This window comes from Xiphophorus couchianus, chromosome 6 (genome assembly GCF_001444195.1).
Source record: "Xiphophorus couchianus chromosome 6, X_couchianus-1.0, whole genome shotgun sequence".
Classification (NCBI taxonomy): Eukaryota; Metazoa; Chordata; class Actinopteri; order Cyprinodontiformes; family Poeciliidae; genus Xiphophorus; species Xiphophorus couchianus.
Window position 1 is genome coordinate 20,281,330 of NC_040233.1, and position 12,688 is coordinate 20,294,017.

The 12,688-nt window shown below is 38.9% G+C and overlaps 1 protein-coding gene across 3 annotated transcripts; it reads left to right on the top strand.

The window, feature by feature from the left end:
- Nucleotides 1-81: 81 nt before the first annotated feature.
- On the top strand, nt 82-11,861 carry sppl2 (signal peptide peptidase-like 2). 3 transcript variants are annotated; one of them, XM_028021201.1, is made up of 15 exons: nt 82-233; nt 968-1,084; nt 2,773-2,955; nt 3,054-3,143; nt 3,733-3,872; nt 4,116-4,258; nt 4,371-4,467; nt 5,217-5,333; nt 6,711-6,792; nt 6,867-6,941; nt 7,023-7,085; nt 7,159-7,258; nt 7,343-7,420; nt 8,955-9,115; nt 9,779-11,861. In XM_028021201.1, the coding sequence occupies exons 1-15, from the start codon at nt 84-86 to the stop codon at nt 9,953-9,955; spliced, it is 1,773 nt and encodes a 590-aa protein (XP_027877002.1). In that variant the 5' UTR covers nt 82-83; the 3' UTR covers nt 9,956-11,861. The 3 variants fall into 3 exon arrangements, with proteins under 3 accessions (XP_027877002.1, XP_027877003.1, XP_027877004.1); XM_028021202.1 differs by lacking the exon at nt 9,779-11,861 and adding an exon at nt 9,459-9,657; XM_028021203.1 differs by lacking the exon at nt 9,779-11,861 and adding an exon at nt 9,462-9,657.
- Nucleotides 11,862-12,688: the final 827 nt, after the last annotated feature.

Sequence of the window (12,688 nt, forward strand, 5' to 3'; positions counted from 1 at the left end):
AAGCTATATTTTGCTTTATTTTAATCTAACCCAATCGGAATTGCGCTCTTGATAACCTCCTGATGAAACCAGCCAATGAAATAATGGCTAACACTGTAAAGGGCGTGGCTTTGGCCAACAGCAGCTTAGAGATCGAGCTGAGCAGTTGGTCGGTTGATGGGTTAAACAACAACAAGCTCGGAGATATGAGGGTTTCCGGAGCACTGATTTGGGCCGCTTTCCTCATCCAGAGGGTGAGAGTGATTAAATCTGTTTCACTAAAAACGGTATATTTGTACAAGCAAGTCTTCTAGTTGACACAGTCGGACTGCTGTACTGTAATCGCTTTTTTTCTGCATTAGCTTTAATGCTATGTGAACGTTAGCTTGCGGAGATCACCGTGGGCCCTGGAAACCCACAGGTCACCGGTGGATAGTGACATTATTATAATAAAGGAGGGTCGCTGCTGATTCAAAGCATCTCTGAAACCAACACAAACACAGAATAATCCGGAAGCGAATAGAGATTTATTTATCTACAACGTGCCGTTGGTTTTAAAAAATGGCAGCGGGTCTGAAATCTGAGCCGAAAGGAGTAAAATATGTTCAGATGACTTGCGTTGCCTTTAGAAAACAATTATAAAACTAACTCGACCCAGGTTAGAAAACAGCTGTGGCAAACTTTTAATTACTCTTTCCGAATCAGATAGATAATTTATCTGCTTTTAAACGTTTTTTTTCTTTTTTTTTGCATTTCTCTTTTTGGGTCTCAGTCATAGGTTATTTGAAATTAAATTTGACATTGTTAGAGAATGTCTTACTTACACAGTAAGAACGAAACTACAAAATGGAAATTTGGGCTCAGAGGAGCATAAAACCCTGTTAACACATCTGACCACTACTACTGCTGAATATTTGTATCATAATTTCTCAGTTTATTCCTCCCATCACTCATGACTTCAGCGGAAACAATGTTTCTCTGCTTACAGGTGGTGGGAGAGTACGGCATGGCCCATTTCAGTGATACGGGCAAAAGCAATGGGAAGGACTACTGCATATTCTTCAACTCCCAGTGGGCACGTCTACCTCAGGACCTTAATAAAGCAGTAAGTATCCTGATGGTACTACTGACACAACATCCTTTTGAAAAACTACCATTTGTACTTCACATTTTGACATGTCACAACCACAAACTTCAATGTATGCTATGTGATAGAGCAATACGAAGTATTGTGAAGTTGAGGAAGAGAAATCTAAATGGTGTGGCCAGCAGTTTTATTCACAGGCCTTCACTCTGAAATAATATCCTCTGGATAAATAAAATCCAGTGCAACCAAAAGCCAACATTGTTAAACCAATTTTGGAAAAATGTAATCTTCGTATTTAATGGGACGCCTTCAATGGCTTGTTAGAGAAATTTTGGAGGGCAAACATTTAAAGGAGAGCAGAGTTACGTTAGAACATATCTCATTCACATATTACATTACTCATATAAGCAACCAAGAATGGAAACTAATCCTCAAACTGAACACACCATTTCCAAGGTAAAACATGGTGGTGTCAGTATCATGCTGTGGGATTGCTTTCTTTCCACATGGAAGCTGTTCAGAGTTAATTAATGGAGCTAAATTCAGAATAATCTTGTAAAATCCTTGTTAGAAGCTGCAAAAGACGTGAGAGAAAAATTCAAGGCGTATGAAAACCTTTGCAAAACATTGTATTTACTGTATCCGTTCGTTACATTATAGTAACAAAAGTTACATTTACAGTGTAGATGTTGGAAATTCCTGAGATTCCAGCAAAGAACTTGCAGAAAACCTCTAAATCCAAAATGAATACAGACATTTGTGCTTTTCTCTCCTGTTGAGAAAGAATTTCATTTTTGGCTTGTAAGATTATCTGTAATTTCCAAATTAATGAAGCCATAAGCTTGACGCTCTCTGTGTTTCCCATTCTGTCCACTTGATGACAAAAAAAGCAAACCCAGACTGGATCCTCTTGACAAAGTTCAACTGTTTACTTAAAAAATAAAACAATACAGATGTAACTTATTTACAAAAACAATAAATAAAAGAATAATACGAATGAGGTAAAAAGAAACTGCTTAACTGTCTGATAAGCAATTTCATGTGCAAATTTACAAGAGGGCGTTAGTCCATCCATCCATCCATCCATCTTCTTCCGCTTATCCGAGGTCGGGTCGCGGGGGTAGCAGCTTCAGAAGGGAGGCCCAGACTTCCCTCTCCCCAGCCACTTCTTCTAGCTCTTCCGGGGGAATCCCGAGGCGTTCCCAGGCCAGCCGAGAGACATAGTCCCTCCAACGTGTCCTGGGTCTTCCCCGGGGCCTCCTCCCGGTGGGACGTGCCCGGAACACCTCACCAGGGAGGCGTCCAGGAGGCATCCTGACCAGATGCCCGAGCCACCTCAACTGGCTCCTCTCGATGTGAAGGAGCAGCTGCTCTACTCTGAGTCCCTTCCGGATGACTGAGCTTCTCACCCTATCTCTAAGGGAGAGCCCAGCCACCCTACGGAGAAAACCCATTTCGGCCGCTTGTATCCGCGATCTCGTTCTTTCGGTCATGTCGGCGTTAGTATAGTGACTAATATAACAAATGAGAAGTTTTAATTGTTAAATAATACATTGTATTCTAATAAACTTAAATTATCATAAGAAATATAAACTTTTTTTTTTTTTTTAATAAAATTGAACAGCAGCTTTCACCTGTATAAAATAAGAGTTTGTTGGGGGTTTTTTCAGTTTCATTTTAATCGCTCTGATCTTTCTCCGTCACAGTCCCGTCTTCAGATCTATGACTTGACGTCGTCGGTCCTTTGCTCGCCCTCCGAGGTCCCAGAGGGGGGCTTCCCAAACCGCATCCCCATGGTGATGAGGGGCAACTGCACCTTCTACGAGAAGGTCCGCCTGGCCCAGATCAATGGAGCCAAGGGCATCCTGATCGTCAGCAAAGACAGGCTGGTAAGACGTTCACTTACCATCACAGTGTGTTGATCAGTTTCCAGTCCATTTTATTGATTCTGTGTGTGTGTGTGTGTGTGTGTGTGTGTGTTTCACAGACTCCACCAGCAGGAAACAAGACCCAGTACGAGGAGATAGACATTCCTGTAGCTCTGCTGAGCTACTCTGATATGCTGGACATAAGCAAGGTGAGGATTTTCCAGATATTTCAGGGGTTTTACAGGTGTTTGAATTTCAAATAAAGTGTTTGCAAGGTTTGGAAAGAAAGTCCTTGATGATCTTTCTGCACAGTTTTGAAATAAAGTTGTAATAAACTTTCCGGTGAAAAGATGCCTTACAGAAAGTCAAGTGATTATTCATGTGGAGCAGGAAGGTTAACACAAACCGATTACTACAATGTAGTGAATATTTATTGTTCCTAATGACTTAATGAGGTTTTGATCTGTGTAATTGCAATAATGGATTTCTTACATTTTATACGTTTTTGAGATTGTTTGTTAAATTTGTCAGTTGTATAAGGTGTGTGAGATTCTCAAACTGTAACATTTTGTTATACTTTAGTTCACTTTGTATGTAGAATACTAAGAAAAGACATTATTAATAACAGAATAAATGATGTTATAATAGTGAATTAAAACCAAAACTGTATCACTAAAGTGTGGGGCTGGAAAAGTTTGAAAATGTAACCTTGAAAATGGTTGGAAATCTAAGTGGGAAACCCTTAGATTTAAAAGATTTAGTAACCCAGACTCATCTCATTGTTTGTAACTCGTCCAGACTTTCGGTCAGGGGAGGCTTGTTGCCATGTATGCTCCCAATGAGCCTGTGTTGGACTACAACATGGTGATAATCTTCCTGATGGCGGTGGGGACTGTGGCCGTCGGAGGCTACTGGGCCGGCAGCAGAGATCGCAAGAAGTAAGTGGGATTCCCCCTCACCCTTAGGGTGAGTAGAAATATTTTTGCAAATATGAAATAGAGAAAAATGCAGCCTGTGTAGTTTATCTGAAGCTGCGAGCGACTCACAGGTTTGAGCCGAGATGACAGAAGGCCCAGTCAGATGGGGGGTCTCTGACGCTTGAAACATTTAGTAAAATGGATCATCGGAAGCTGAAATGCTGATTCAGTTCGAGACTCTTCAGCTTCTGATCTTATTTTCAGGCGTTACATGAAGCATAAACGCGATGACGGCGCAGAGAAGCAGGACGAGGAGACAGTGGACGTCACCCCCATCATGATCTGTGTGTTCGTCTTCATGTGCTGCAACATGCTGGTGCTGCTCTACTTCTTCTACGACTACCTCGGTACGCCGCACAAACATAGGAATTCAGAGAGAGCGCAAAGAGACGTATCATTTCATCGCTCCTAGAAAGTCAATTTGAGTTAATTTTCTGCTGCTGATGTCTGGTTGTTCAGCCATTTGGGTCATCGCCATCTTCTGTGTGGCCTCTTCCGTCGGCCTCTACAGCTGCCTGTGGCCTTTCGTCAGGAGGATTCCTTTCTGCAAGTGCAGGTGAGGCTGCAGCTGACATTATACTGATGATTAAAAATACTTCTCATTCCCAATAAGATGCATCTGTTAATCTGTTAAAATAACATTTCTAATGACACTAGAGTCACATTTTGTTCCATTAAAACCACAAATTTCAGAATATTTTGTTTAGATTTGGTATGATAGACCAACACAGAGTGGTGGAAGGTGGTTTGGATTCTATTTAGAAATGGAAACCTGAAAAGTGTGGCATGTATTTGTGCTGTTCAGTGCCTGTGAGTCGGCACATTTTACTTCAGTTACAGCTGCCGGTCTTGTAGTGCTTGCCTCTACCACCAAAGTAAGATTCTTGACCATTCTTTACAAAATAACTCAATCTCAGTTAGAATATAAGCAGAATTCTTAATGCTTATTTCACAGATTCTTTGGATTTGACTTTGCCATCACTAAGCTTTTACTTTTCCAGCCTCCAGCAGCTTTTCTTCTTGCTTTGTGTTCAGCTCTGTCAATCCTTCTTGCTGAAGAAATGGATTTGAGCTGTCAACATATTCCTCCAAAATGTATTTTATAGTGAGTGAATTTCTTAAATTTTGTGGTTGTGATGTGACAAAATGTCTCTCCAGTAATTAGAAGTGTGTAGATTTATAAAGAGAAACAGATGCTAGCATGAGTTGTGGAACGTAAACAGTTAAGACAGAGAAACAAACAAATCCTGCAGCAACAGTGATTGTTAGCGGCAGGCTAACCGATGTCTAAATTATGGAAAACAGGATCCCAGAGAACAACTGGCCCTACCTGCACAAGCGTCCGCAGATCCGTGCACTGCTGCTGTCGGCCATCTGCATCAGCATCAGCGTCGTCTGGATGGTGTTTCGCAACGAAGACCAGTGAGTCTGAAACCAGCAGATGTGCTTCCAGTATGACAAATGAGAGGAAAACATGGGCCTGGGCGATATGACTTAGACATCCTTTTATACAATATATATACCAGATTCTATATTCACTTTTTTTTCTTGCTTTATTTTCTAAAAGAGAAATTACAAATGACAGAAAATATTTTCAAAATGTGGCTTTTATTTCAGTCGTCACTGCTGTGAGTTGTTCGACAGAGTGTTAAGGTCAGGCTGTGAGGACTTTTGTGTTAACTACGGGAAAATACTCATAATAGCAGAATAAAAACGCAATTTCACCAGGAAAATATTGAAATTATTAGAAAAAGTTTCTTTAATGTGGAAAAAAAAAGCTTAATTACCACGATCTCAAATTGCCAGCTTAGTTTGTGGTTCTTTATTTGATTTGCAACTGTTTCAAATACAAATTCCTGCTACTGATGATAATTTCATGCTGATATGTTAAAAGATTTTGTATTTCTATTAAGTATGAAGTATTATTTGTAAAACCTATGCATACTGCAAAAACACAATTTCACAAAGTATTTTTTAGTCTAGTTTCTAGTGCAAATATCTTAATTAAAATCTTAGTTTTGTCTTAGTTGAAATATACTAACTTACGAGTCATTTTGCAGCAAGATACAGAAGAACGTTCTAAGTAAATAATTCCTTAATATTGGTGAACAATTGGTAGTTTTTCACTTATAGCAAGACATTTTTCCATTGTTATAAGTGAAAAAAATCTGCCAATGAAACTAGTAATTTTTTTATCAATATTAAGAAATGATTTACTTTTATGTCTTGCTGAAAAGTAACTTCTAAATTAGTTTTGTCTTATTTCAAGTGAGATAAGATATTTGCTCTAGAAATGAGACTAAAAATACTTGGTAAGATTTGGTGTTTTTGCTGTGCAAAATTCCTCATTTTAATTGTAATTTTTCATTGTTTTGTGTTAGTTTTCATAATATTATGAATTTATTCTGGTAGTTTAAAAGAAAAGGTACAAAAATCATAACCTTGCGCTAATACTTTCAAAGTCAAGAAATAGACTTTCTTGACTTTGAACAAGCGTAACAAGTGTAATTTGTTTGACAAATTACACTTGTCAAATAAAATGGCGGGCCTTAACCGGGCCGACATCACTACGAACTATGGAAACACAAGGACTTTTAATAGTTGAGAAAAAAAATCCACATTTTCAAAAAACAAAAATTCAACAAATCAGTTTTACCGATTTATCGCCCGGTCCTAGAAAACCAGACGGTTTCTGCTTTTATAATAAATTCTTAATAATGTGGAGACACATGGGTCAGCTGTGTTTGTTTGTTTTGGCGCCGCGGGCTGATGGCGGCTCCTCTCTGCTGTGCCCTCCAGGTGGGCCTGGGTGCTGCAGGACACGCTGGGCATCGCCTTCTGTCTCTACATGCTCAAAACTGTCCGGCTGCCCACGTTCAAGGTGACGGATCAGAACCATTTACAACAGCTGCCTGAATAAGTCATAAATTTAACCCTTTTCTTCCTCTCCGGCAGGCTTGCACTTTACTACTGTCGGTTCTGTTTGTTTACGACGTTTTCTTCGTATTTATTACGCCCTTCTTCACAAAGGTACGATGACACTCGGCTGGAGTAAAAACAAACAGAGTCGTAGTTTTCTGTCTGATTCTCCTCCTGCGTTGTTTTTCACAGAGCGGGGAGAGCATAATGGTGGAGGTCGCGGCTGGTCCCTCGGACTCCGCCCATCATGAAAAGGTGAGCGCTCTGATGATTCTGCTCCTCCGGGTTTCAGCGGCCAAGCGAACACTGACTCTGTTTGTGTCTTCAGCTGCCCATGGTGCTCAAAGTGCCCAGGTTAAACTCCTCTCCTCTGGCTCTTTGCGACCGGCCCTTCTCCCTCCTGGGCTTTGGGGATATCTTAGTGCCAGGTGACATTTTTAAAATCTTTTTGCTCAAGTCTTGTTGGTTAGCTTCAACCTGACATGGAGACGGTGGTTCTGTTCCCCTCTCAGGTCTCCTGGTGGCGTACTGTCACAGATTTGACATTTTAACCCAGTCCTCCAGGATCTACTTTGTGGCCTGTACTATCGGTAAGTTCATCTGCTTGGATTATGATGGGATGGTAAATATAAAACATTTATTTCATAGTCTGTAATAAGATATTAGGATGAATTGAACGCAGACCTAAATCTACTACATTTGCGTTTTGTTCAAATGCACATTCTTTTAATTTTCTCACACGATAAACCACAAACTTTAAGCATCTTATTGGGATTTAATGAGATCGACACAAAACAAAAAACAGCATAATTATGAAGTTGTTATCCAGGGTTCATAAGGTGACTTAAATCCTGAAAATGCTTTAATTTCATTTAGGTGTTAAGGTTTGGAAAGTGCCTGATTTCTGTATAAAGTGCTCGATATTAAAGCTGCACAGTTTTATAATGAAGTACAATCTAATGTTTGATTAAAAGCCTAAATTTGGAAAACATTATTTTCAGTTGACATAATTAAAAGACACACATTACTCACAGTCTGAAGGTAAATCAGAAAAAAACTTTTCTTATTTTGGGCTAGTTAGGATCACCAAAATTATTTCTATTTGCTAAATGCAAGAAAACATAGCAAGAACATTTTCAGGGATTTTCTTTTCAGTAGCTTTATTTGTATAATGTGTTTAAATATTCAATTTGGTCACAATTTACTAGGATTGTTCCAACATAATAAATATTTTCTATTCCTAATGACTCAATGACTTATTGATCTATTTAATTAAAATAAAGATTCTTATATTTTATACATTTATTTTGTTAATTTAGGGCTTTATTTTCAGACCAGTCAGATGTAAGGTATGTGAGAGAAACGTGCCTCTCGCTTACAGTTTACCTTGTCCCTGCTGTATAATGTAGAACACAGAGTAATATTTTATTTGACGTGCATAAGACTGACATGACACTGTCAACGGAGAAGCAGCATTCAGCTTCTATCCACCACAAATTTGGAATACACTTCCAGAAAACTGCAAAACAGCTGAAACACTGAGAGCCTTTAGGCTAGACTAAAAACTCAGCCGTCTGGAGTTGCTTTTGAAACAATCAATGAAACATTAATCAACAATCTGATGTCTAATAGGGTTAGGTAATCTAATGACAGCAAAATGTAAAGTTTCAATTGCTGACTTTGTATTTTTGTGTTTTTATGATGTGAAGCACTTTGAGATGCTTTGTTGCTGAAATGTGTTGTACAAATAAACTTGATTGATTAACATGAAGGAGTCTTTATAAATGTTTGACTGTTTTAAACACTTTTAAAGCAAAGTTGCATTAAAAGAGTCGTTATTTACCTAATGGCACTTCCTGACCGTCATAAACATTCATGAAGACTCGTTCATGTTCATGACTTGCTCATGATAGTCTGATGCACACAAAACATTATCAATAACATTAATAAACGTTTTATTTTCATCTCCATTGTGTGGTGCTGGAAAAGTTTGAAAACTTACCTTGAAAATGCTTGAAGAGTTCTTGAGCTTTACTGCTGGAAACCCTGTAAAGAGAACGATTTCTCCCCAGCGACTGTACAGAACTGTTATTAAAAGTTGGATTTTCTCTCCTCTCCCGTCAGCATACGGCATCGGCCTGCTGATCACCTTCGTGGCGCTGGCCCTGATGCAGATGGGCCAGCCGGCGCTGCTCTACCTGGTGCCTTGCACGCTGCTCACCAGCCTCGCCGTGGCGCTGTGGCGCAGGGAGCTGCGTCAGTTCTGGACTGGAAGTGGATTTGTGGTGAATACCAGTTTGATATGACTGCCTACTGCGGAAGAACAAAAAGACTTTAATTAAAGAGAAAGAGAGAGAGACAAAAGACAATTTAAAAAAAAAAACCCATCCTACTTTGAAAAAAGAAAAGCTATGCAGAGTGAAGTAGAATTTCAAGTTGAGTAACACCAGCCACTCCAACGTCTCTTTCTGTTTCGCTGTCCCTCCCCTGGCCTTTATCTGACTGTGGGTGTGCTGTAGTCTGCTGTCTGTGAATGTCACTGCAGATATCTGGGCTTGGCTCTTTACTTTTAATTAAATCATGCTTACCTCACCTAAAGTCCCTTCCTGTTGTGTTGATTTTTCTCAGCAGCAGAGCTTTTACTTTCTGTTGAAGCGAGTGACCATGCAGCAGATCGTGATCCTGAAGTAACCTGGCATGTTTATCTCAGTGGAACTCACGATCTCCGTGGGATTTCTGCTTTTCAGTCAACAGCAATACCTCTGACAACAGTTTGACCTCAAAGAGCTCCAGAAATTTGGCATTTTATTGTGCCAGAGGGATTACTGTAAATGTTTTTTCTGTTTACCTTCAGGTCCTCTGTATCTGTTCTCATTGCATTTTTTTTAGTCTAATAACATTTCAGACGTTTTATTTTACACATATTTTCTGTTTTTGTCCCCCTCCAGCCTCCCATAGTCCTCGCACCGATCAACCCCACGCAGACCGCCGAGCCGCAGACGGAGGGACTCCCGTCCGAAGCGGAGCAGCAAGCCCCGGAAACAGCCGGCGAGAGCGACGAGGCGGCCGACACAGAGGAAAAGCCACCGACACCGAAGACGAGCGACGAGAAAATCAGCAACTAGTACATCTTTAGATTCGCTACATATTGATTTGTATACATGAATTTTTCTCAATGGAGATCCAAGGTTCTCTTGATACAAAAAGGGAAGAACTGTTCGGTTCATTCTTTTTTTTTTTTTTTTTACAATCGAAAATGTATTGAGACGGAGATAAGTAAAGGTTTGTTGAAACTGCTGGTAAAGATGTGTGAAAAAAACACCTTAAAATAAGTTCAGCTGTTATTGCAGCAGCATGGATGAGAAAAAACTGAATAATTTTTTACCAAAATTATCCTTGAAACTGTTGATAATGATGACAGAGATAAAAGAAAGCTGATTTTTTTTTTTCAGTTTCACAAATTAATAGAAAATGTCAACAAGCTTGACATTTTTGCAGAACAAAAGTCCAGAGTGTCACCGATTCTCCACCGTGCTTAATAATATTCCACTTTTACTTTTGATTATAACTCGTATTTGCTGTGGCTTTGTTTCCATAAGCTTCTGAAATTATCAAGACCAGCAATTATTTATTTTTTCTCCACTTAAAAAAAAAGCACTTCAATTAAGTGTTGGATTTATAAAAAATAAAATCTAGATTAGATCTTACATATGCAATACAATGAGTTCATTTCAGTTTATTTTGGCACATTTGTCCACATCTGTAATGAAAGAAAATTTCAACTCTGCTGACTGATAAAGTGTTTTCTCTCTTATTATTGCTAAAAGATCGTCGACATTAGCAGGAGCTAACAGTCAACTTGGAAATCATGGATTCAACATAAGTATGTTACGACGGGGAACACATGAACATCTGCAAACTTGGATCATTTGATTAAATGAGAAAATAAATCTCAGCTTCTCAACTGTGAAAATTTAAATCTGTAAACAGATTTTTTTTTTTTTATTAAAAAAAAAAAGAATCTTGTAAATAATCTCCCGTCGCTGTTGTCTCTCATTTCTGTAAAAATGCCCCAACAGATGAAGTGTGACTGGAAAGATCAACTCTGAATGTTTTGGTGGCTCTTAAACCGACACCATCGCCAAACTCAAAAAGAACAAAAATGGCTTTTCTGTACTGCAAACGGGTTTAACTGGGCCTTACTGGTCTAATCAATCTGTTGTTTTAAAAACAGTTGTCATAATGAAGACAGAGCTGAGATCTCCGTTTGGAAAGGCTGCTGGTACTGAAACTTGATTGTTTCCTGTTGCATTATAAACTGCAGTAATGACAAACCCTTTAAAACTGAACCCAGAGTTAACAGTCTTTTTTTTTTTTTTTTTACATATATATTTCTTCAAACATTTTTTTCCTATTTATCATGTTTTGTAATATTTTTATTTTGCATGCTATGGTTTTTAATTGTACTCTTTCTATAACACTAGTATAGGACGGTACAAAACGCCGCTCACTGCTGCAGTTTTTTCATGTTGTCTTAAGATTTGGCCTTATTGTGTCGGCAGAATGTGTCTCATGGAAAAACTGCTCTATAAAAACAATACCGGACTCTAAACATGCTGCAGTTTATCGGACAGGAGTGACCAGCTGTGTTAAAACTCATTTCATGCATTTGCACTTTTTTTTTTTTTTTTGCTCTTGTATGTTTTTAGCTATTATTATTATAAAGGATTTTTGGATGTGGAAACTAATAGTGAAACGTGTTCAGTGTTCCCCCCGCCCCCACTCCTGACCTGAGGTCGTAACAAACAGCAGACCTCAGCAGTCAGAGAGGATAAACTGCTTAATCACACAATAACCACCAAGTGTGTGTGTCGGTGTGTGAGGCTGAGTTGTGTTGAGGTGAAAATATATTTCATGTGGGCAGCTGAGATGTCAGATTTACAGGACATGAATCACCAGTATAATTTCTATTGTCACCAAGTGGTTTTTAATGCTTATGAGGGGTAATTATAATAAATGAATTGTTTTTAATGTTTGTTTCTTTGTTTCCCTACCTTAATGTTGCTGGTATCTGTATATTGCCTTCAAAAAGGACATTTTAAATTGTCATGTTACCTCAGAAATTAATGTATATTGTTGGGGTTTTATATAGACCAAAACAATAAATGTTTAAGAAAAAAAAAATCCTTTACAAGGAAAAGTCTGTAAATGTGCCAATGCATTTGTTTGGGTTAGAAACACAGTTGACTGCACATTTTTGGACGTGCGACCCCTGCAGCTTCTCAGTTGGGACTTTGACTGGATCACTCCAGCATATCAATACGCTTTGAGTTAAACATTTTAATTATGTTTTTTTAGAAGGTGAACCCTTGGGAAGATCTCTGGACAAAATGAATAATATCCTGTTGACACAAATCTTCCACCTGAGCCGTGGATTTCTGCAGCTCCTCCAGAGTCACCATGCTAGTATTAAAATCGCTGCAGTGAATAATTAGAGCCGTCTTTATCCCAACCTGATACTTTAGGTACATGGTGATTTTATTAGCAGTTGTGTCTTAATCTTTCCAGTTTTGATTGACTAAAGAGTTTTTATAAGGTTCTGTCGTATAACCTAAAAAGATAAGATTCCTTGATGTTTAATCTTTGGATTTATGCAGAGATTAAATCCCACAGAGTTAGGCTCCGTTCACACTTCAACACGAAGTGAACCAATTCCATTTTTTTTTTGTCAAATCGGATTTTTTGGCTGTGGCCGTTCACACTTACAAATATATGTGGCCTATATGCGTTCTCCAGTGTGAACTGTAAATGACCTGAAAGTGTCCCGCATGCGCAGTAGAGGGCGCGCTCAGTGTTTT

What these genes read in the sequence shown, in the direction of transcription:
- sppl2 (XM_028021201.1), top strand. Translation starts at nt 84, where the DNA reads ATGGCTAACACTGTAAAGGGCGTGGCTTTGGCCAACAGCAGCTTAGAG. An exon ending in CTCAGGACCTTAATAAAGCA is followed by an intron (nt 1,085 to 2,772) that starts GTAAGTATCCTG and finishes TCTCCGTCACAG; the next exon opens with TCCCGTCTTCAGATCTATGA. An exon ending in ATTCCTTTCTGCAAGTGCAG is followed by an intron (nt 4,468 to 5,216) that starts GTGAGGCTGCAG and finishes TATGGAAAACAG; the next exon opens with GATCCCAGAGAACAACTGGC.